The 26862-nt window shown below is 27.8% G+C and overlaps 1 protein-coding gene across 4 annotated transcripts in view; it reads left to right on the top strand.

Annotated features, from left to right (window-relative positions):
• The window catches only part of LOC123270930 (terminal nucleotidyltransferase 5C), a 145173-nt gene extending 125337 nt beyond the window's left edge, over positions 1-19836 (top strand). Inside the window, exons 1-2 of one of the 4 annotated variants that reach the window (XM_044737116.1) lie at positions 15053-15264; positions 17545-19834. In XM_044737116.1, coding sequence (XP_044593051.1) covers positions 17593-19059 — 1467 coding nt within the window. In that variant the 5' untranslated portion in view covers positions 15053-15264; positions 17545-17592 and the 3' untranslated portion in view covers positions 19060-19834. Of the gene's footprint in view, positions 1-15052; positions 15265-17544 lie in introns of those variants that run through there. The other 3 variants (XM_044737115.1, XM_044737113.1, XM_044737114.1) reach the window with 3 other exon arrangements.
• The last annotated feature ends 7026 nt before the right edge of the window (positions 19837-26862 follow it).

Raw genomic sequence — 26862 nt, 5'->3', positions numbered from 1 at the left:
TCAATTTTGACGATACACAATTGTTTTGTTTAAAAAATAAATTTTCAATTTCAGCATTTGCTATCAAATATTCGTTAAGCAATAAATATTTACTGTTCCAAATTCTGTTATTTAATGATTAATTAAGTTTGGATTTTCTATTAAATGACCAAAGTTAGGTTGCTCAATTCTGGCTCAAGTCTGGGTTTCCATTCGAAAGCCAAGGCTAGGCTTCCCAGTCTTGGCTAACGCTCGGGTGATCATTGCGTCGGCCAAAGATAGGTTTCCCAGTCCTGGCCCAAGTCTGGGTCGCCATATCACAATGTCACGTGAATATAAAGACTTCAAAACCCAAGTTAAGGTGTCTCTAGGTTTGGCCAAAACTGGGTTATTCAGTCGAGGCCCATGTTAGGGTTACCATCCAACGGCCGAGGTTAGGTTACACAATCTTGGCCCAAGTTAGGGTTACCATTCATTGGCCAAAGCTATGTCATTTAGTCTTGGCCCATGTTAGGGTTACCATCCAACGGCCGAGGTTAGGTTACACAATCTTGGCCCAAGTTAGGGTTATCATTCATTGGCCAAGGCTAGGTCATTTAGTCTTGGCCCATGTTAGGGCTACCATCCAACGGCCGAGGTTAGATTACACAAACTTGGCCCAAGTTAGGGTGACTGTAGGCTTGGCCAAGGCTAGGTTATCCAGTCTTGGCCCATGTTAGGGTTACCATCCAACGGCCGAGGTTAGGTTATGCAAACTTGGCCAAAGTTAGGGTGACGCTAGGCTCGGCCAAGGCTAGGTTATCCAGTCTTGCCTCATGTTAGGGTTACCATCCAACGGCCAAGGTTAGGTTACTCAAACTTGGCCTAAGGTAGAGTGACGCTAGGCTCGGCCAAGGCTAGGTTATTCAGTCTTGGCCCAAACCTGGGTAATCACTGGAATGGCCACGGCTGATTGCCCAGTTATGGCCCGGGCATGGGACAATATAGGTTTGCCAAGATGGGCTTCCCAATAATGTCCCAGGCATGGCCCCGTCGTTCAACTTTGGGGCTTCCTGTATGGGATGATAAAGACTTTTTTTACACAATCAATTATCTATTTTAAAGAAGAATATTTGCGTAATAAAAAATAATGGTTTAAAAAACAAACTACCTTATTTTTAAAAATAAATTTTATTGTTATTGTCTTCTTAGATGATACTTTTAAACTCTGTTGTTAAATGATCATTTTATAATTTTTTATCATTAAATTTTGTAAGCAAATTCAAGTATATTCTTTGTCACGACTATTAAAAAAATTTATCAGCTGGTACACGGTAAAAAAACCTGTATTAATTTTTTTTTGTCATAAAAAGAAACCCAATAATTTATTACAAGATAAAATTTTATTAATTGTTGTCTATGAAGAACTTTTTTTTTATTAATTACCTGACATTTATGATTAAACAAAAATTGAAAGTTCCTTTCTATTGAATAAAATTATAACGAAATTAAAAATTTTAATTTCTAACACGATAAATCTTTATTCATAAAAATAAATTCTTTGTAAATGTCATCACCTTATTTGTACTTAGACATTTTTAATTTCAATATATATATATATATATATATATATATATATATATATATATGTATATATATGTACTTATTTGTAATGTTTGAGATACGCACGTTTCTCGTATCGCCGTTACGTAAATCTATGCAACAGTCTAACATATTATATATTCTTGTATATCAGATTATCTTGCGCGTACAATTTAACTTCGCGGTTCATTGAGCTGCTATTATTTAATTTCAAAAGTCTTAAACCGTCTACAGGCGCCATTTTTAATCAAACTACAATCTGTTCGTTTATTTTTCCCTGATGAAATTTATTTTAATTCAAGTTCTTCACTTAAAATTTAACTTTAGGTTAAACATCGAAAATACGAAAAAATTATAAGAAATTTTTTTGCAGGATATTAAATTTTCTACCAAACAAGTCCTTACAATTTTCATATATCTCTTATCTTTATTTTCAAAAATCAATCCAAAATTCGGCTCTAAAATTATTTGATTACATCAAGTGTTTAGATAGATTTAAAATAAAAATTCTGGGCTAAATATAAAAAATTCTCCAAAACCTTTCTTGTAGGAAATTTAATCCTCGACAAAAAAAGTTTCTTATCAATTTTCCTATATCTCTTATCCTTTGCTCAGAAAATCAATCGAAAATTCAACCTTAAAAGTATTCGATTACACCACGTATTTAGAGAAGTTTAAAACCGAAATTCTAGGCTAAATATAAAAAATATGAGAAAATTCTAAGAGACCTTTTTTGTAGAAAATTCGATTCTCTACGAAAAAAGTTTTCATCAATTTTTCAATATATTATCTTGTCTTTAGGATTCTACAGCCAAAAGAAAATAAAAAGAGAACAAATTATTGCTCTGTTAATAATAACAAATAAAGCAAATATGTTTACAAGGAGTAAGATAATAGAATGAGAATTAAATAAAGTGAAGCATAAAAATAATACATATTTACATGTATAATATTATTTAACCTATTTATTTTTCTCAGAGATAAAGCTTGCTTATAAACAGCACATAATTTCTCAATTTAGATTTTGCTTCGTATTACAGCATGAACAATTCAATGAACTTGTCGGTTGTTGTCAGGTTGTTGGAACCGAGTACTCACTGATAATGACAAGTTCATTATTGAGTGAAATAATTTGCCAGTACACATAGTTGTACATAATATAATAATGAATAATGATAATGATAACAAATAATTAAGGTCAAACAGATCGAGTAACGCGTAGTGACCGCATTGTTCATTCATGCCCGATCAAATTGGGTTTCATAGAATAGAAGTGAAGATACAAATGATATAATATGATGACGCACTTGTGAAATATAACGTGCGTGTTTAAAGAGGTCATACAACGGCTAATGCTCTGCTCATAAATATCTACTCACTTTTTAATCTATTATTAAGAGATTATTTACTGTTTATCATAATTTTCTGGCATCTACTGTGGAACATTTCATTTTCGATTAACATTTTGTTAATTCCATACTAATGATTCATGATAACAGACTTTTATCTATTTCAGTAATAAATTGATACAGAACAGAAAATTTTGAAAGTAAAAGGAAGTAGTATAGAATTGATGTAGGCGGACTTTTTTCTAGTCATCATGACCCCGCACTCCTTTTCATATATTTACTAGTAAAATCTAATAATAGGTCTGGAGCGTCGAAATTTTTATGATTGAATTTTTTTTATTAACAAACAAATTTTTCGATTTCGATTAGTTTAAAAAGAAATAAATTCAAGTTGACATTGTAAATTGTCGATACATTTAATCGTGATTATACAAGTGAAATAATTTATAATTCATGAATCATTGCTGAATTAACAGAGCTGATGGATGGAAATTAAAATAATTTATTAAAATATTTACATAACTTATGGATTCCCTATACAGGACAATACGATGGGGCCAGATATGGGCCGTGCTTGGCGCAATGCTGTCTATCTCTGGCCCATGCTGGTAAACCCGCTTTGGCCCAGCCTTGGTAGAAGTCTGGAGTGATAACAGGGTGCCAAGCTTGGTTGCCTAAACTGGCCCAAGCATGATAACCAAGACTGGCCCAAGATTGTTAACCAAGACTGGCCCAAGTATGTTAACCAAGACTGGCCCAAGTTTTTAAGCCAAAGCAAGCCCAGGCTTATTCACCACTATAGAATTTACTAAAAAAAGTAGATTACAAAATATATTTAGAATTTAATTGTTTAATGTGAAACCAAATTAGTATTAAGAACCCAATTTCGAATAAATTGAATTCTCTGAAATAAAATAGTAAAATTCTACGAAACGGTTAAATTATTTTGTATAAAATGAGTAGTTGTTAGTTGAAATTATAAAAAGGAATTTTTTAATTGTCAATAATTTATTTCAATTTTAATGTAGAGCTAACGCAAGTTTAGACGGCTTAACTCTTAATTTAGACCTAACTTTCGCTAATTATAGAAATAAAATGAAAATCGCATTTACCCTAACCGAGATTCAAACCCGAGCCGCGTGCTTGCCAGACCGACTACTAACCCCTACGCCGTACGACCGATAAGTTAACGCACATCTCATCATTCATATAAGCTAAATCTATATGGTGACAGAGTGTGACGGTTTATTATTTATATAATTTATGTTATTTAATATTGTGTTTTGATGAAAATTATCTATTTTTTACAAATGTTTATTAATTTAAAACAAAAAGCAAAAGTCAAGTTCTTACATTAACTTTAGATTTTTTAAATCGTTCTGTATATTTTTAATATCATATTATAATATTTTAATTTTTTTTTAAGACCGTATCAATTTTGACGATATACAATTGTTTTGTTGAAATAATAAATTTTCAATTTTAGCATTTGCTATCAAATATTCGTTAAGTAATAAATATTTACTGTTCCAAATTCTATTACTTAATGATTAATTAAATTTGGATTTCCCATTGAATGGCCAAAGTTAGGTTGCCCAATTCTGGCTCAAGTCTGGGTTGCCATTCAACGGCCAAGGCTAGGCATCCCAGTCTTGGCTAACGCTCGGGTAATCATTGAGTCAGCCAAAGCTAGGTTGCTCAGTCCTGGCCCAAGTCTGGATCGCCATTGAATGGCCATGGCTGGGGGACCCAGTTCTAGTCCAAGCTCGGGTAATCATTGGGTTGACCAAGGCTAGATTGCCCAGTCCTGGCCCAAGTTAGGGTGACTCTAGGCTTGGCCAAGGCTAGGTTATTCAGTCTTGGCCCATGTTAGGGTTACCATCCAACGGCCGAGGTTAGGTTACACAATCTTGGCCCAAGTTAGGGTTACCATTCATTGGCCAAGGCTAGGTCATTCAGTCTTGGCCCATGTTAGGGCTACCATCCAACGGCCGAGGTTAGATTACACAAACTTGGCCCAAGTTAGGGTGACTCTAGGCTGGGCCAAGGCTAGGTTATCCAGCCTTGGCCCATGTTAAGGTTACCATCCAACGGCCGAGGTTAGGTTACACAAACTTGGCCCAAGTAAGGGTAACTCTAGGCTTGGCCAAGGCTAGGTTATTCAGTCTTGGCCCAAGCCTGGGTAATCATTGGAATGGCCAAGGCTGATTGCCCAGTTATGGCCCGGGCATGGGACAATATAGGTTTGCCAAGATGGGCTTCCCAATCATGTCCCAGGCATGGCCCCGTCGTTCAACTCTGGGGCTTCCTGTATGGGATCATAGTAATCGTTAATGTTTTGTTTGTTGTTGAAAATCTTATCAGAAGTACATTTTTATCGATAATTATAACGAAGCCAGAATTTTTAAATTTATTTTAATTATAATTATTTGATTTTTTTGGCAATAAGTTTAAATTCAAACAATTTTACTTCCAAAGAAATATTTGTTCTCAAATTGATTTTATAAAATTCTTATTTTATTATTATAAGTACTATTATTATTATTCAAAACATATCAAAAAGTACTCCGTATTGATACCATAACCATAAAATTATAAAAAGTTTTTTTTTTAATCATTATACTCAAGTTTTTTTTTCATTTTGCGGATATCTCGCGCTTTTTCGCGGCTTAATATTTTAAAGACACGTATATAGGTATTTATTTTAAAATGAATTTTAAGTTCTATAGACGTATGCAATTTATATTTGATTATTATTATTATTATTATTATTATTATTATTATTATTATTATTATTATTATTATTATTATTATTATGAAAATTTTATAGTAATTATATTTTCATAAAAGCAAATCATTGTCATAAAACTAACCTTCCTCATAAATAATATTAAAAAAAAAAGCAAAGACGTAGATTTAACAATATAGATTTTATTTACGTCGTCACGAAGCCTATAAGTGTTCACCTTAACAAGGCCGTAGTATTTCCTGTAGATCTATCTATCTAATGTCTTTAGATGGTTTCCCACTTCTCCGTTATTATACCCTATCGACTATGAAATCTAAATGAAATAAAGGCTAAAGATCTCAATACACACTTATGCTTTTTTATTATTTCATTTATTCATTTTTACTAGCTATTTTTAGCTACCCTACACATCTGTATCTTTCCAATAGAAGTAACAAATTTTACGATAGTTTAATTGTAATATTTCTACATTAGTGTGAGTGTTGGCCGTGCACAATGCTAGACTCCGAGTTTATGTAAGTGCTGAAGGATATTTGTAGTAGTTTACCTCGGATAGCGTAGAGAGAAAGTCTCAGGCTAACAACTGAGAGTTCTGGGTTCGATTCCCGGTCGAAATTTCCTATTTCATTTTTCGGTTACTGCAAAGTTACCAATGAGTCCAACTTCCTATCCTTCTTTTTCCCTAAAATTTCTTTTAAGAGCTGTTGATAGTTAATTTTCAAACAGTTTTGTTCATGTATAAGATATAACTTCGAAAAAAATGTTTCGCTCTTTGATAGATAATTTAATTATCTATCGAAGAGCAAAGCGCTTTTTTTTTGAAAATTTTCATTTATTTATGTATAAAATGGTTTTTAAGATTCCATTTGTTGTACAAGTATGACAGAGATACTTCCGTTTGACCAATAGAGGGCAAGAGAGAAAAAAGTGCAAGCCCTTCTTAAAAAAACTGACTGTCTATTTTTACGATATAGTTGAATTGTAACGTTTACTAATACGTCTTGTATCATTAGCTCTAAAAGTATTGGACTTTTTAAGGCTCTTACTATAATTATTTCTTAAATAAAATTCACGGCAGTAGATCGTAAAATTATTAAATGAGAAGTATATTCCATCGTTACTATTTTATTTAATAAAAACTACGACAGTTAAATAGTAAAAATCCCTTTAATTTTCTCTCCTTGTAAACTTACATTACACTGGATTATATTTCGAGACTGTAATAATTACAGCTCACTGCCATTGCCCTGTCATTCCGTGATTTTTATCATTATTCAGACGCCCTCAACCCTCAATCTGCTTCATTTACTCTCAATCTCGCTTTGCTTGTTATTCACTGACGTAAATACTTTTTCTAATAGAAAACACCAAACTCTAACAAATTTTCGCGACTTTTATTATTTTTTATTTTAACGTTTATTGTTATAATTTTATTACCAAGCGCAAAACGCTTACATCACGATAATTGACATAAATTATAAATATTGCTTCTGTTAACTCAGGCCAACTCTTGTTGACTCGGCGTTAAAGGGAAATTTAAATTATTAATATTCAAATTATTTATAAAATATTTTTACTGTTTAATTTGAATAAACAACTTCATAAAAAGTGTCAGATATTTTTTTTTTTTTTTTTTCATTGAAATAAGTAACTAGTTGATTTGAAAGAAATATTGTATATCCAAAAAACAATTGTTTTTAAGAGATCCTTAAATCTTAAATCAAAGATTTTTTGTCTTAAATCTCCTTTACTTTTAAAATTTAACTAGTTTTCATGCAAAGTTATCAAATTTCATCGAAACGTAATCTAAATAACATGAAATTAGTCAGTACTTTTTATTAAATTAAATACTTAAATTAAATCGCTACCAGAAAAATCTAACCAAAGTATATAGAACCAATTTATTTTTTTTTTTAAATAATTTTACCAACAAAAATTAGGCAAACTCTTGATTCTATTTTTAAATGAAATTTCTTAGAGAATATTTTTCTTCAAAATTAAGCACCTTTTTTCAGCGTCTTACCGAATAAAATTTCAATGATAAAGATTTTAATATTTCCACGCCTAGTTAAAGTGCAAAAAATTTCGCGTTGCCAACTTTAAAAAGAAAAATTAAAACTCTATATTAAAAAAAAATTGATAAATAAAATTTTTTTGATGGAGATTATAAATAATAAAATTAAACAAAATAAATTCAGAGTAAATAAATCGCTAAGTTGATGCGATGTCAAAGAAATAAATTGAATAAACGTGTTTACAAGTTGGTACGAGTATGAGTAATGTAATTTATTTATTTACTTGTTTTTTTTTTTTTTTTTTGTTATTATTCACGCTGAAAAATGATGTGGGAAGAGAACAGGTGCATCTTGAGTGATTCAATCAGCATCAATATATGACGCAATTGTTCGTGCATACCTAGCATCCACGTACACAAATATATATTCATGTTCCCACGTGCTCAACACAATTCTCTATACGCTTCATATTCGCGGCTATATATGAATTTAACAATACAAGAATGTCTTAAGTGCCTGAGTTAAATCCTGGTGATTAATTATCGCGCGCGCGCCTCTTGTTTAAATTGTTAATGCTATTTTGTTATTTAATACCTTAATTTGAATAAATAAAAAAAAATTCTCGAAGCTCGGATCGAATTTAATATTTAATTATTTTCCTAAAAGAGTTAATTAAATAATCTTCCACGCAGAGTTACCTCGCAAAGTTTGGTATTTAATTAACTAAAAATAATAACTTTGTTTTGTTATAAGAAAGTTTAAAAAGTTGAAAGTTTGTAAGACGTTTATTATTGTGTAATACGAGACCTTTGTATTCTAGATTAACTGTTATTTGAAAGGTCAACGATAATAAAATACACTTATTTAATATTTTACTTATTAATATTAATATTAATATTTGTTTTCATCTTTATTTTGATTATTATTACTTTGATATTGTTAAAAAAATATTTTATCTCTCGATTTCACGAATAGGTCAGTGCATTTGCACTTAAAAAATTAATAAGGTTTCAGTACACATTTAATCTCATGTACGTTATTTTTTTATTGACAGAAAAAAAATTTTTGGTACTTTTTTATTTTTAGTCAACTAGTTAATATTTTTTAATAATTCATATAACAGGATAACGTGCTACTGCGTGTATCATTATTTCCTCTATACTTTTCTTAGTCCTTTATATCAGCGAGGGGAAAGTAGTTTATAAACAGGTTGTTATTTTAAAATAATATTTCATCATTTTTTTTATTTTCTATTTTTTATAATAGTTCAATAGCTTGTTGAAATTATAAATTTTTTCCGTTTTTTATTTATCATAATTTATATAATCAAGATTTAGAGAATTTTTTTCCAAGTAAAATTTTCATTTTAAGAATTTTTTGTTTGATTTCGAAGTTTTAACGTAATTTAACAAAATTCTGAAAAAACGATAATAACAATAAAATCCAAATTATAATGAGCAAATTTCAGAAAAAAAATGTTTGAGTTAGTTTTCTCAATATTTTCAACAAAATTCTCGATCAAAATTTTTTTATAAACAAAAATGATATAAATTTTTTGAATTAGTCAAAATTGTTTAGAAAAATTTTAATTGTTATTATTTTTAAAATCAATAGCATAAAATGTGAAAAAATTTAATTTTAGAAAAAATCATTATAATTTTGCGGATTAATAGTAAAAAAAATTCTTCAAAATTAATTTTAAAAAAATTTCAAGCAACCATTTCTTTGTTTCTTACGAATTACTTCAAAACAAAAAGAATATTATTATTATTATTATTATTATTATTATTATTATTATTATAAACAAATAAGATATAAGTTCAAAAAATCAAATATTTATCCATAATTCTAGAAAATTCTTGAACAAGTAGATAAGTTAAAAGCAGTAGCAGCAGCAGCATTTATTTGTATAACTATAAATGTAGGGTAAACCTAATTCGATTTGTTCTAGTAGTTGTTAAGCTGTCTATAATTCTCAGTGAATAACAGTGGCTAATATTTAACTACGACGATGTTACATAGATTATTTATTGAACTATGGTTCATAAAGTGCGATACATGATAAGGTACCCACTAATACTACTACTACTACTACTACTACTACTACTACTACTACTACTACTACTACAAAACCGAATACTACTATAGTTATAAGTGTAAATGCATTATAGTATATAGTACTATATAGACCCACGTGCTATTTCTCTTTCTACTTCTCTTTGCATGACTGATAGATCTACGCTCTGCTCTACACTAATAATATTAAACACTGAACAACACAGTAACAGACAATGTTTTATAGGTCTATAAGCACTTCATAACGCAAACTCTAATATGTACAACTATTCAAACGCCATCTTGCTCTTATTAATCTTGCAGAATATAGGTCGCTGGATGGATTTACATCACCTATTCATTATTTAAACACTCGATGATTCTTTACTCCATTTATTTATTTACAGTCATTGAGAAATTTTTAAAATTAAATCGATTGACGCATTTAAAACTAAATAAATGTCTCAATTTAACGAATAATTCCATGTAGTAAAAAAGGAATGTAAATTTTACAAGTAGTAAATTCCACATCGAGTACGTGAGATACTTTTATATCCGTCAGTAATTATCTTAAGCGCAATTAAAGTCCTGGAATTTGTTAAATTGTCGATTTATTTAGCTATTAAATTTTTCAGTAAATTTATAGCCGTTTTAATTTTATTATTATTTGTATGCTAATTAAAGCCAATGTAATTGCAGTAATAATATTCACACCAAGAATGTCAACAATCGTGGCGTGTAATTTTAATAAATATATACGAACAAAGTTTAACAAGAAGCATTAAATCGTTTATGTTATACCGAGAACAGTTTGTCTAGAAAATTAACCGGATTTTATTCTGAGAATTTAACTGCCAGTGAAATTATACTTTTGGCGAACAATTATAAATATTTTTCTATAAAGAGAATTCAAACTTTAATTGTAATTATAGGCTTTTACTTTTTGCTCTGTCACTGTCATATTTCAATGTCGAACTGTAATTTTTTTAGATCAAACCGATTCTGATTATGGACACTGATATGCATTAATGTGTTAAGTACTATGAAAATCTTATGTACTTAACGCACACTATTGCGTAACACACTGTAAAAAATCCGGAGTGAATTTCACTCCCATCACTCGGAGTTCCGGAGTGAAGTAATTAATCACTCTGCGTAGGGAGTGAATCCGGAGTTTTTATTTGCGGAGTGATTTCAGAGTGATTTCGAATTTCACTCCGAAAAACATCCGCGTTCGGAGTTTTTAAAATAAATAAAATAAGGATGAATTTTCGTTCTACAAAAAAATCTCAAAATTAATCTTTATATATTATATTTCTTCTGAGCGTGTGTTTGTCACTGAACTCCTCCTAAACGGCTGGACCGATTTTAATGAAATTTTTTGTGTGTCTTCCGGTGGATTTCAGAATGGTTTAGATTCACAATTCAGTCCACGGGAAAATGTTTATTTAATAGATTTTTTATTTATAAATTGTTGTTGACCTTGACTACCCACATGCACTTTTCATATATTTTATAAATATCATATATATAAGATATATGAAAAAATTCATGTGGGTGCTCAAATGAAAGGTCTCAATGAGTATAAAATCATAATGGACTTATATTTATGAAAATGTTAATAATTAACGAATGATAATGTATTTTGTTAACTAATGATGTTTTTAACGATATAAGCTCATTCCGATGTTACACTCATCAAGAGCTTTCATTTGGGTACCCACATGTATTTTTGATATATTTTTCATATTTACATATATATATAATATATATAAATATATAAAATATATGAAAAATTGATGTGGGTACTCAAATGAAAGGTCTTGATAAGTACACTTGATAAGTGTAACATCGGGATGAGCTTATATCTTTAAAAATATCATTAGTTGACAAGATACAATGTCATTTCTTAATTATTGAAGTTTTTAAAGATATAAGCTCATCCCGATGTTACACTCATCGAGTTCTTTCATTTGATTACCCACATAACATTTTTTATATATTTTATATATATGGTATTTGTGAAATATATAAATATATAAAATACATCAAAAATGCATGTGGGTATACTCAAATAAAAGCTCTTGATGAGTATAAAATCACAATGGGCTTATATTTACGAAAATGTTAATTATTGAAGAATGCCCATTGCATATTATTAACTAATGATGTTTTTAACTATATAAGCTCATTCCTAAAATTTCTAAATCTAAGACGTGTGTACATGACAACGTCTGTCGGGTCCGCTAGTATATATATATCTAATATATAAAATTCTCGTATATATATCTACATATTTTTTTTTATTAACTATTGGAGATATTGAATATAAAAAAAAAATTTCAAATTTTATTGTTGAGACCTTTGACAATTTTTAATTATAACTAATTTATAGAAAAAAATAAATAAAAACATTATAATAATAATTAAAATGAAATATTATTAAAAATAATAAATTAAATTTTTAATATATTAAATATAAAAAAGGTTTATGAAAATATTTTCTTTACAAAAATTTATTTTTTTCTAAATTCATTAATTTTGGGAGTGAATGCGGAGTGAATTTTATTATTAATAAAAATTAACTCCTTCTCGGAGTAAATATCACTCCCGCTGGGAGTGAATCAATTAAAAATCATTCACTCTTCATTCATTCCGCGTTCACTTCGAAAATTTTTTACAGTGCAGAGTCCATATATGAATCATTTTAATATTTTTCAAAGTCTCTCTATTTATATTTATGTCCATTAAAAAACCACCATGAACTTTGATTAAAATTAATGATTTTTTGAAAAAATCAATTCGTTGACTTTTGAAAAATTTTTTTCAAAAGAAAAATTCTAAATTTTTTTTTCTTTGGCTAAATAAATTAATAATGGTAAATTTTTTTATTTTTGGTAAAATTCTATTCCTTAAACTTTATCAAATGAAATAAAAAAAAAAATTTTTTTCAAGTCAATTTTTCGATAAAAAAATTATCAAAAATCATAAAAAATTTAATCATGAAAGTTTCATCGAAAAATATCCTAACTATTAAATTTCAAAGTTGATTCATTTATTTAACTCAATCTCCAATTCATGACTTTAAAATCAATTAAAATTTTAAATATATTATAAATCCGAAGAATATAAAATCAAAAAAGATCATTTATTTTAAATTCTTGGATTATCATTCTTCGCATTCTCGGGATTTGATCGAACCAAAAATTACAATCAACCAAATTTTAAAAAAAGATAAATAATGAAGAATGCGCGTAATTAGGCCGACATTGAGCATGCGAATAACTGGGTCGAAAATTCGCCGTATCCGCCGAAATAAATAACGAAAATTGCTGGTTGCAGACGATCGTATCGGAACTAAGCTCCCAATTCCATAATTTCCCATCACACATTATATATACCATACGTAAAAGAGAGATAGCGTAATCGTAAGTGTCAACTGACGTCAAAGCTCAATCGATTATACTAGATTAGTTTCGGATATTAAATACATACATTCATAAAAAAAATAATAAAAGACACAGAAAGTACGTCACTACTAGAGAACAGGATCAACGATCTTGATTTGAGTTTTAGTTACGTAGAAAAGTTATTTTTTTTTTTTTTTTATTTTTTTTTTATTGTCTTTATATTTTATATAGTTACCATGCATGTAATGGAGGCACCGTGGGTTACGCCCCCGCTTATATTCACTCTCTCTACATGTGCCTCTCTCTCAGTATTTTCGCAGACTGTTTCAACCCCCAGCACTCGTATCAGCTCTTTTACACAGAAACTCTCGAGCAGACCCTTCCCCTTCTCCACTTTCGTGGCAATTCATTCAGCTGGCGCCCACGCATCCCTCTCTGACCCCGTCTAGTCTATGACGTCATTCGCCGCTATCGCGCAAATTCAACCCCATACGGGCTCCTCTTGCAAAATCCTTGGAACTTGCAAAAATTATATTTCGACACCGATCGAAGAGTTTATTAACTGTTAATGAATTCATTAAATTGGAATCGATTTGTTCGTTTATTAAATGGAATATTTGTTTTTAACTATTGATAAATATTTATTAACAGTTAACGAATATTTATCAATAGTTATTTATTTCTTTATTTATAGTTAGTTAATTTTTTTTTAATAAAAATCACTTGTTTACTGTACTATGTGAAAATCATTCATAAACAAACAATGCAATTACGTTTTATAATAAATATACTATAAACTAATTATTTTCACCGCTAAAAAATTCTATTATTAGAACTATTGTTTTATTATTAATTTTATTTTTTATAATCTTTTATTCAAATATAATTAATAATTCTGATCTGATGAAATTATCTATTGAAGTTATCGGGTTATAAAAAGTATCAAAGTTGAACTTTTACACTCACTTTTTATTCAAGGGTCTAAAAATATTTATTAACATTTAGTAAATATTTATAAATAGTTAACAAACTATATTTAATAATCGATGAGTTAACTATTAATGAATATTTTTATTTATTTATTTATTAGTAATATATGCCAAGGCACAGGCCAAATGGCAAGGTATTTTAATACAATATTATTTGTGATGACTGTATAAAATATAGATAGTATAATATAAAAATAATACAAAGATTCGATCTAAATTTTTACAAGTTATAACATAATAGAATGGTATAGATTGAAGATTTAAAATTAACTTAAGATTTAAGTAATACAATTTTAAACATAATTATTAATTTTACAATTTTTAGAAGTCAGTAGAAAATAGATAATCAAACATTTTCTTTTTAAATGTTTCCAAAGTGGTCGCACCTACTATATCAGCTGGTAACTTTTGCCATAGACGTATTGCCAAAATTAAAAATGAATGCTCAAGATGTAAAATAGAAAAGCTAGGAATCAAGTAATTTACATTGCTGTTTTTACTCGCTAATCTTTTTGATATTTCTTAATTATTAACAAAAATTTATTAATTGTAAATAAATGTTTTTTACGTATGAACATTTATCGGCTGTTAATCTTATTTAATAAATGATTCATTAATTGTTAACAAATAATTATTGAATCATTTAATGTTAGAAAATCATTTATTAACAGTTAAAAAAGCTTATCAAATATCAGAAAATCCTTCTATATCATTGAAGCTTTTTTGGATAATTTTTTCTTAATTTTTATAAAATATAAAAAAATTTCAAATTTTTATGAATATTTATTTTTATATTCGCACGAATATGAGTAGGGCACGTTACCACACTGTAGAGTGGAAGTATAAGTAGTAACAGACAGAACGAGTATAGATATATGTCTGTCCGTAAGCTCGACTCGTATCGAGTGAGCCTTTCACTCTTGTACTCACTTCAGTTCAGATTTAACACTTGATCTATACGGATCTCGTTTATCAAACAACCTCAGACCGTTTATTTTACATAACATATCTATTTGTATTATTCAATAAGTTAATAACTGTTTATTCGCTGTAATTTATTGTTGCGGCTCGAGTTTTTATTTTATTACGCAACTTTTTATTCGTCGACCAGGGTACATATTTTTTTTAATTTTATCAGTAATATTAATTCTCAGTAGAATATTGTATTGTATTCTGAAGTTTCAAATTTTTTATTAATATAAAAAAATATTACATTTTGTAAATAATTTTTTCATATTGCTGTAACATATGTTACAATTTTTTCAAGTGTTTGGTTTATTCGAATATTTTATTAATTATTTTAATAATTTTATTGGAAAGTTGTGGAGATGTTTGGGAAACATTTGGAGCGCTTGCCATTAAAAAGTTTTTAAATGAAAAATATTTACACTGATATGGGTGTTAATTTTTAGAAAAAAATATTTGTATAGCTGTTTGAAGTTTGTTGTTGATAAGTAGATTATTAGCTTGGAAAATACTTTTATCTAGAAAGAAATTTTATGGGATATCGAGAAAAAAAAATATTTTTGACGATGCATTTATTTATTTCTAAGACATATTTTATCGGATTAATTATTTTTGGGGGTGATAAATTTAAATAAGACATTTTAATAAATAAGCATTTATATAATTCTATTAATATGGTAGGAATTGTTATTGATTTTCGAAATTTTAGTGATTGGTAAGAATTTAAATTATTTTTTGCCATTATCTATCGAAAAATTAATGCTGTAAAAAATTTTCTGTTAAAATTGAATTGAAAAATTATAATTTTTTTTGCTTAAAATCAATTTATAAATTTAAAAATCGTACAGTGCTTATTTTTGTTTGAAATTTTTGTGATTATATGTGTTTTTTGAAACGAATATAATTTGTTTTTTAATTTATTAAAGATCAAACAGTTTTAAAATCGATAAATTCTTGAAACACTGATTTTATGATTTATAAAAAACTTTTTTTAAGACGAGTATTTTTGCTATTTATAGTTAATATTGTGTCGAAAATGATTTATATTAGGAATTTTAGTATTTGTTCAGAGTTGCCGTTGCTATTTTTGGCTCTAAAATTTTGAAAAATTGGTGATAAGAAACTTTTCTATTAAATATTTATTCGGTAAATTTACAAATTCGAATTCTTTGGAGTAAACTTAATTTATAAAATTAAAAATTTTTCAGTTGACTTCTATTTGTTCAAAATTTTTATAACCATATGTTTTCGAACGAAAATTTAGGATATAAATGATCTATTGATGAATTATAAATATATTTATGTATATGAATTGAGAAATTTTTTAAAATTATAATTGTATAGAGTAAAGTAAACTTTTTTATTAGAATATTTTACAATTAAGCGACTTATGCTTGAACTTTTTAGTGAATGTCTTTTGAACAATGGAAAATAAATTTGAGCCCATGTTTTAATTCTTCATTATTTACTTTTTTTTTTTTTTAACTAAAAATTAACTTTTTTAATAATTTTATTTCTGTTTCATTGTTTAATTTTTTATCGACGTCAAAATTTTTACTCTCGCCATCTCTGCTCAAAATTTTCATAATTTAACTTTTTCCAAACAATTTCGAGAAAAACAATTGATTCAATTTTTAATCATTTTTATTTATTTATTGTTCTTATTTATTTATTTAATTTTTATTTAGAGTCGGTTTTTAACTGCTGTATTCATACCGCCGATTTTAACTGTTGGGAGTACCACGTTGAGGTCTTTTTGGGTTGTGAGAATCTTAACCCACGCGGCAAGGGTCAAATCTCAACCAAGCTGGTTTCTAAGACCAGCTTGGGATTCGAACCCACGCCTGGCTGGTGAGTTAGTTTGAGTGCTCTATAGGCTGCGCGCCTTTGACCACTGGGCTAACGTCACCGGTTTTTTTAATTGTTTTATTTTTGATAAATTTTAAGACTCTACACTTCAGCTATTTCTGCTCAAAATTTTTATAATTAAATGAATTTCTAGAAATTTCACAAAGAAAATAATTTAAAAAAGTAAAATTTTGAGTCAATCTTTCAATTCTTCACGATTAGAGCAAGGAAAGTGCCCTCTTTGAATTGGTTACTTATAAACAGTTATTTGAACGGTGGTGAAAGTCCGGGCCCTATTCATGACTTTTTCATTTCGAATAACAAAATTGATTTTTTTTGTCATACAATTTCTTTCTTATTGTTTTATTTTTGATAAAGTTTAAAATTCTGCACTTAAGTCATTTTGCTAAAAGTTTTCATTCTTTAATAAATTTTCAACAATCCCAAAATCAAAATTTAATTTAATCGTCCATTTCTAATTCAAAAAATTGACTTTTTGAAAATCTTATCTTACTTTGCCTTAACTTAAATAAAAAAAAAAAAAAAAAAAAAAAAATTATATTTTACAACTACAAAACTAACTATAAATTTCTTTTGTTCCAGTGTGGCTCCCTGGACATCGACGAAGCCCGCCAGCGCCGAGTAAATAGAATGGAGTCGTTGTGTCAAGTGGTAGCCAAAAGCACTCCCAAATTAAGCAATACCCAAGACACCAAGACCACCAATGACAAGAACAACAACAGCACCACCATCACCAGCAACAACAGCACCCCCATCAATAATCAAAACCACAATACAACAACCAAAAACACCCTCAACAGAAGTTACAAGTCCTCCTTAATAAACTCAATAATCGACGGGGGTGGAAATGGAGGTGGCGGAGGCGTTAACAACAGCAGCAAGCTCCACAAAGACAGTGACTGCCCAAACGACCCTCAGCAGAGACTGGCTGTGTTGTCTTTTGAGCAAGTCCGCCGATTGAACGACGTGATGAACGAAGTGGTGAGCATCCACGGGAGAGGAAACTTTCCAACTCTGGAGGTTAAATTACGGGACCTAGTGACAGTCGTCAGGTCGAAGCTCGAAGAAGATCCAAGCAATGGAGGGGCTGGAATGCGAGTCAGAGACATCAGGCTAAATGGTGGAGCAGCTTCCCATGTCCTGGCCACCGAGTCCCAGCCTTACAACGACCTGGACCTGATATTTGCAGTGGAGTTGACCTCGCCTAGAAACTTTGACCGAGTGAAGGCTGCAGTCCTTGACTCACTGTTCGATCTCCTTCCTGAAGGTGTTAGTCGCAAGAGAATCACTACTTGCAGCTTGAAGGAAGCGTATGTCAGCAAAATGGTGAAAGTCAATGATGGAGACAGGTGGTCTCTTATTTCCCTGGGAAATTCTCGCGGGCACCGCAATGTCGAGCTTAAATTTGTGGACACCATGAAGAGACAGTTCGAATTCTCAGTTGACTCCTTTCAGATTGTCCTGGACTCCCTGCTGCTGTTTTACGAGTGCAGCAAACTCCCGATTGGGGAAAATTTCTACCCTACGGTTGTTGGAGAGTCTGTTTATGGAGACTTCCAGGAGGCGCTGTATCACTTACATAAAAAGTTGATCTCCACGAGGCACCCCGAAGAAATCAGAGGTGGAGGCCTGCTGAAGTACTGTAATCTTCTAGTGAAGATGTATAAACCGGCGCAGCCTGATTATATTAAGACTTTAGAGAGATACATGTGCTCGAGATTTTTCATTGATTTTCCAGACATCAATCAGCAGCAAGCCAAGCTGGAGAACTACTTGTGGAACCATTTTGTTGGTCCCGAAGAAGAGGCTCTTAAGTATCAGTACCTGATGCTTCTGCAGAGTGTCGTTGAAGAGTCAACTGTTTGTCTGATGGGTCATGAGAGAAGACAGACCTTGGCGCTGATCGAGAACCTGGCCTTCCAAGTCCTTTATCAGGAGCAGCAGCGGCTAAATAGTCAGCAGTCCGCAGTCGCTGTTGCAGCTGCTGCTAATGGACAGCCTGCTTATGTTTACACCAACACTGGGTTCTACTACCCTGTGATACCGACCGCTTGTTACACGTGTACTTGTAATTCGTGGATGGCTTGTTCTTCGTGATGTGATTCTACTCAAGTTAATTTTAATTTTTATGGTTATGATGATAATAATAATAATGATGATGATGATAATAATGATGATGATGATGATGGTTGTTGTGATGAATGAAATAGTTTTAACAATGGTTGAAGTTTAGTAGTATTGACCGTTTTATTCGCGGGGGAATTATTATTATTATTATTGCTATTATTGTTGCTGTTGTTGTTATTATTGTTGTTATCATTTATTGGTCTGCAAATTGTCTCAAATTTTTTTAATTGAGAGAGAAAAAATAATTTGTTATTTCAATTTTGTGAGGAATTTTTGAATCATAAGTGAGAATTTTGAAAGCGAAGCAAGCTTGGGAACTGATTTTTCTTCTGTAATAATTAGTTCGTTTAAAAAATGTAAGTTTAAAATGTGTTAAAATAATCGTGTGAAAATATGTTAGTTTTTAAAATTCGTCCCAAAGATCAGTAGAAAAAAATTTTTTAAGATCGATCAAGATTTTTAAAAGTTCATGTCAAAAATTGAATTTTTTTGCTTTCAATATTTTAATATCGTCAGTCTATTGTTTTTTAGGTTAACAATAAAGTATATTCTCAAAATTACAAGTCGAAATTTTTATTTATAGAAGTCGCTGAAGGTTTTTAAAACTTTCTTTAGATGGTGGATGAATATTTGGAAATTAACCACACAATAGAAATTATTGTTTTGTCAGACTTTTATAGATCTCTTTTATGGTTTATTTATATTGTTTAATATGTTAAATTTATAGAAATAAAATTTAACGTTCGTTGATATTAATATTGACAAGTTAAAAGAAAAAAATTTAAGTACTCTAATACTTTGAAAGTTTAAAAAATCTTGAGCGAGTCCTAAAGTATACACGGAAAAAAGTAAACTGTAATAAATAACAGTAGATTTATAATAAGTAATGATCAACTGCTGAAAATTACCATTTCAAACAGTAAAATCGTGATTTTACTATTCACTTTATAATATTTACCATTTAAACGTTACAATTTACTCTTAACATGGAAGAAAATACTATTTCAAACAGTAATATTCGCTATGTAAATGTCTAAAATGTTAAAGTATAATAATTAACAATTCAGACTTCGATATTTATCATTTCGTACCTAAAAAATAATCTTATGATATGTAAAAAGTATAAAATAAAGTTAGTAAATTTCTAATACAAGCAACGTCAATATTTACAAAGTAAAATGGTAAATTTTAAACGCAACGCTAAAAATCAAACTGTAATTATTGACTTGCTTGGACTGGTAAAATGTATATTTTAAAAGTATAATTTTTACTATTTCAAATGTTAAATTCTCCCAGAGTGAGACCCCCTTCTCTTTCATCTGAGTTCTCCTTCTCCTCATAATATGGACTATATATTGAAATGGCAATTTTTACTGTTTGAAACTGTAATTTTTTAATATGAAAGAGTTGTTATTTACTATAGTGACAGCTACTAATCACTTATTTTGGATATTAAATTATAAATTGTGGCTTTTATACTTTCTACATTAAGTTCTGTAATATTTATATTTTTGCCACCCCGATGTCCGCTTTACTGTTTGAAACTATAAAAATTAACCGGAATCCGAGTGAATATTACAGTTTACTTTTTTTCCGTGTACCATTATCGATCTGATTTTTGTCGAGAGCTTTTAAAACATTAGAAACTAACATATTCTCATAGTCGGCTCGAAGAAAAAAATAGTCGGTTTTTTTGCGCCACTTTGGTGTAGTAGAAATTTAAGAAATTTGTGGATTAAATTTTTTTTATCATTTTTTCGTTTAATAAAAATAAAAAATTTCGGATGCTTGATTTTATTATAAAAAAAATGTTAAAGCGATTTCAAGTATAAAAGTTGATGATTGTAATGAATAATGAAATAAATATGAAAGACAAGATCTTGGATGTTATTTTAGAAGTGAGAAATTGACACACAATGACTGAAGGCCCGAAATTTAGGGTAATATGATGTAATTTCCGTGATATATAAATAAAATATTTCCAGAATGAAATAAAAATAAAAATAGAAGAGAAGTAATTTATCTATTAGGGATAATTTGCAGGCACGAAGAAAGATAAATTATTTATAAGTTATTTGTTTCAAAGACTACAACATATATGATAATTACGATGATGATGATGATAATTACGATGAAGAGAAATAATTATAATTATTCATTGATTGTTAGTTTTAAACTGAATTTTTATGCGCTTTAATTTTCATTATTATTATTATTATTATTATTATTATTATTATTATTATTATTATTATTATTATTATTATTATTAATATTATTATTATTATTATGATTATTATTATTATTATTATTATTATTATTATTATTATTATTATTATAATTATAACTATACGATTATTAATATTATTACTACTACTATCACTATTATCATTATTATCAAATTAAATATTATTAATATTAATAAATATTACTAGAATGTGACTGATTCTGCAAATGGATTTTTGTTATGATTAATCGGGTGCAATTTGTTATTATAAATTCTAGTGGGTGTTATTTGTGTATTGTATAAATATATTGAATGTGCAAGTGAGGATTCAGTGCCCGACAACTAAATTTAAACTTTAGTTTGTAATTCAATTTGTTTGTGGTCTTCGTAGTCAATTGTTTAATTGTTAAATTAGGACAAGAGGCATCTTGGATGAATCTTCATTTTTTTTTTTTTTTTTTAATAGAAAGCATTTTCAAATTGTTGCTTCTCTTGTCCTTCTGATCCGATGTCAAAAATTGAAAAGAAAAATTGAGGGGTTGTACGGACTAAGAACACTGAAAAAAAGGATTTTGGAATAATTTTTTCAAAAAATACTTTTTAAATATGAAAATTAATATACTTAAAATAGTAATTTTAAATTTAAATTTTTTTTTTCCAAACAACTATTTTTCGAATTACTGTAGATAATATACGGAGGTACTTCAAAAAAATGTGTCTTGCGGTGAGCACGATATCTTCAGTTTTTGATCAAAATTTGAAAATCTAAAATATTATTTGGTGATTATAAAATGATCAGTCATTCTGAATCACCAAAACAAAAAATAGAAAAGTATAGATTCTGATTTTGTCAAAAAAATCAAGACGAAATTATCATACCTTCAAAATCTTGATTTAATATTAAAGATACGGAAAAATCATAAGATACTTTTTTTTGTTGGAAGTTTCATTCCCTGCCCAAAAAGTCCTTATGAATTTCCATCTATCTCTTATAAGTTGTCCGAAATTATAATTTCAAATTGGATTTCAAGCGTTTCCGATTAGATTAGGTTTTTAGAAAGTTTGAAATTCAAGTTCTGGTTCAAATACTGAAGATACGGAAAAATTATATAAGACCTTTATGGTGGAAAATTTTATTTTAAGAAAAAAGCCTCTTTCTCAACAGATGACAATTGAAAAAATAAAAAAAATCGATTTTTTTTTAAATTCGAAGTGCTTAACCCCTTAAATAAAAACAAAAAAATTTACTAAGTTTAATTTTATTTGTATTATCATTTCTAAAAGGTATGTTACTTTATAACAATCTAAAATTAAATTATTAAATATTTTTATCATTATAACTGTTTATAATGACCAAAAATATAATTAAAATTGTTAACGGGTCAGGTCATTCCGAAAATGGTTTTATTATATAATTAACAATTAGAAGATTTTATCCAAGAGTTATTAATGGGCGAGGAAATGCTTTGTAAAAATATTATTGCGGTAAAAGTAAAAAGTATAAATAAAAATATATAATAAATAAAAATAAAAAAATGTATGCGTATATAATTATTATCTTAAAAAATAAAATAATAATAATAATAATTATTATTAATATTGATACACATAATATGAATTAAATATTAAATATTAATTATTAATGTGTGGCTGTGATCACATTTCATTTTTAGATAATATCTACAAACTTGTAAGATTTGAAAAAAAAAAAAAAAAACTAAAAAAAAATCAACAAAACAAAAAAAAATAATTTACTATATATGGTTGTGCGAAGAAAATAAATGTGTGCATATGTAAAATGTATTTTTAATTAAATCGATTAAATTAAATTAAAGGAAATTAGCTCACTTTATTTCACACAGTAGGCATTTTATATAAATATATAAATAAAATATATATATATATATATATATATATTCATTGTAAATTAATTAATTAATAAATAATACTTGATTTTTTTAATTAATTCATATAATTATAATTGCATACTTGAATCCTTAACCCTGTAACTTTAAGTTTAAAATGCCTACTTGCGATTTGTTGCAGATAAATTTGTTATTTTTAAATATTAAATTGAAAATTAACAAAAAAAAACTTGACTGTAAAAATCCTCGCCTACTGCAACGCTTCCGTCAATATTTTTTTCTACACATAATTTTTTTACGATGTTTAAAGATTATTTTATAAATGTTTACTGGAGATTTTATATTAAGTGTAACTAGTCCTCTAGGCCGTGCTTGCTAAATGTATTACTGTTAACAATAACAATAATAATAACAACAAATAATTTATTGAAATTGAAACTAACAATAATAATGATAATAATAATAAAAATAAGTTCAAATAAAAATATCAGATGTACTACATATGAAAGAAATGATTAAGGTTTGTATAGATTATATTACAAAAATAATATAGTAATAGACTGCGATCTCTCAATCGGTTCGATGTGTTGACGTATGACCCCGTTAACTATACACTTATATACATTTAATGTAACAATCTTTCATTAGTATATCTATATTGACCCTCAGTTTAATCATATTCTTTTCTGTTACTATATTTTTTAATTTACAATTATTAAAGCATTTTTGGAGGTTTTTATATTGGACGAGGGTCAAATTTTAGCATTTAAAAGTGGATGAAATTCTTTGAAAATTGGTATACGAATGGCCGCCCCATTTCAAAAAACAGTACAGTGATAGAAAAATTTATTAAATATTAATTTTTTTCATTTATTAAATAATTATTAACAGTGAATAAATTTATTTATAGTTAATAAATGATTCATAAAATGTTAACAAATTTTATTAAATTATTTAATGTTAAAAAATCATTTATTAATAGTTAATAAAACTTATTAAATATTAAAAAATATTATCAGCGTGGTAACAGAAATTTTTTTTATTTTTTTCTAAACTAATAAGATGTTTTTATTTAGTTATTAAAAATTTAACAATAACAAAAAAACAGAACTTAAAATTTTGCAGTTACCTTGTTTTAATATGGGACAGCAGCGAATTGTTTAAAAGTATTTTTAAAAAATTATTTAAAATTTAATAACCACTGCCTTCTTTGAAAACTCTCAATTGTATTACGTTGACACTTAAAAGTCTCGCGAAAGTAAATCTTAATTTGAAAATAATAAAAAAGGACGTTTATAAAAATGAAACTGGTTTTACGAGTTACCAGCCACTGAGCAGCAAACATCTTTTCTTGTCTTGTACTTATATGTATAAATACTAACGCAAACGCTAACTAACTTTAAAAGTTTTTCCCCCCGCACTAATTAATCGTTGACGCCTCCGATATAATTTTCAATTAATTGGTTTGAATTATCTCATGGAGAAAAATTCATATTGAAAATATGTTAATAATATAGTAAATTGTAAATGATATGTATAAAAATTTATTTTCAATAGCTAACTTTTGCCAAATTTTATATATATTTTAATTGTAATAGCGATTCGTGTTTGAAAATATGAAAAAATTTAATTTGAGCTATAAAATAATTTCAGTATATTGTTACAGATATTTTCAATTATTTAGTTTGAAAAAATTTTCACATATAATGTATTTTAAAGTAGTGCAAAAAGACTATTTTTTTTTTCTTCAAGACGACTATGAAAATATGTTAATTTCTAATGTTTTAAAAGCCTTCGACAAAAATCAGATCGATAAAAAATTTTTTAGGGCTCGCTCAAAATTTTTTAAACTTTTGAAGTAGAGTACTTAAAATTTTTTTTCTTAACTTGTCGATATTATTATCAACGAACGTTTAATTTTGTTTCTATCAATTTGACACACTAAACAATATAAATTAACCATAAAAAGGATCTATAAAAGTCTGACAAAACAATGATTTCTATGGTGCGGTTAATTTCCAAATATTCATCCACCATCTGAAGAAAGTTTTAAAAACCTTCAGCGATTTCTATAAATAAAAATTTCGACATTTAATTTTGAGAATATACTTCATTGTAACAAAATAATAGGCCAACGATAAAAAATATTAAAGGCAAAAAACGTTCAATTTTTAAAATGAACTTTTAAAAATCTTGAAAGATCCTTAAAAAATTCTTTCCTACTGATTTTTGGAATTAATTTTGAAAACTAACAATTTTTCATAGGAAACTAAAAAAATAAAGCTGTTTTTTGTGTACCACCATTATGTATTTCTTGCATATTTTTAACATATTTTAATTATAATTAAAATATGTACAAAAATTGACGAAAAGTTACCGATTTAATGTTACCTAAGTTATCTAAAAAGTACATTTCTTCTTTATATTTCACATATTATTAATAAATTTTAAATTAAAATCTTTTTTTTATGCGAGTAAATTCTTGAGAATTAAATTCTTAGAATGTTAAAAAAGTAAAATGATTTTAAACGACATATATAAATATAGATATATAAATATATTTATATATTTATATATCTATATTTATATATATATATATATATATATATATCTCAGGAATAACTCATGAACGTTGTGTAGTTTGTAAGAATATCGAAAAAATTCGATGCATGTAATATGATGAGCCGAAAAATTATATTAATTTACATTAATAATTACCGAATTCAAACTTCACTTAAATACTAAAGTATATTGTTTCATGAATTATAATTTAACATCAACACGTCTGTGCGTTTTTAAATATTTAAAACTACTAATCGAAAGACTAATAAACTAAAATATTATAATTTAGTGAAAATAGTAAGCGTAGTTGTGAATTTCTCTTGCATGCCCAAAAATAATCTAAAAATGGGAGCAAATGCAAGAGAAAATCAGAGAACCTCGCGTTTTCTATCGCGCACACCTCGAGCGCTTCGGACCGAGGTTGCTATATTTTTAATCTCGGGCTCCCGTCCGTTGACAATGTGATCTGCTGAAGATTTTATAATAAATTTAATGAATTAATCAAATGAATAGTTATTATTAATTATTAATTAATGAATGAATAAATTAAGAAACACGTGAGGCTCTCGGAGTATACTTAAGCATGTAGTAGTTTCAACTAGTAACTTTGAACTGATATTGGTAATTAATGAATATTTTTAGAAATTTTAATTGCACTAAAAGACTCACGATTATTTTAAAAAATTATTATTAATATAATACATATATACGTAATAATAATAATAATAATAATAATAATAATAATAATATTGACAATGGTATTGCAGGGGAAGTAGTCATATTGACAACGACGCACGCATATTTGTGTATGCAGATATATGCTAAATATATATATATATATATATATATATATATATATATATATATATATGCTATATATATATATATATATATATATATATATATATACCGATATCATTAATTTAAATTACATGATTAATGATTTATTAATAATAAATAGTAGTATAATTATAATTATAATAATCATTATAATTATGATGTTGAAACATAAATCGTTTGTACATTTAACGTTAATGTTTTTAATGAATATATGTATATTTTATTTGAATTGTGTTTACTGCTGGAGGGAGCTGATTAATGAAATAAGAGATCGACGGATGG

Source organism: Cotesia glomerata, linkage group LG8, assembly GCF_020080835.1.
Source record: "Cotesia glomerata isolate CgM1 linkage group LG8, MPM_Cglom_v2.3, whole genome shotgun sequence".
NCBI lineage: Eukaryota > Metazoa > Arthropoda > Insecta > Hymenoptera > Braconidae > Cotesia > Cotesia glomerata.
This window is presented reverse-complemented; position numbering and strand designations above follow the sequence as displayed.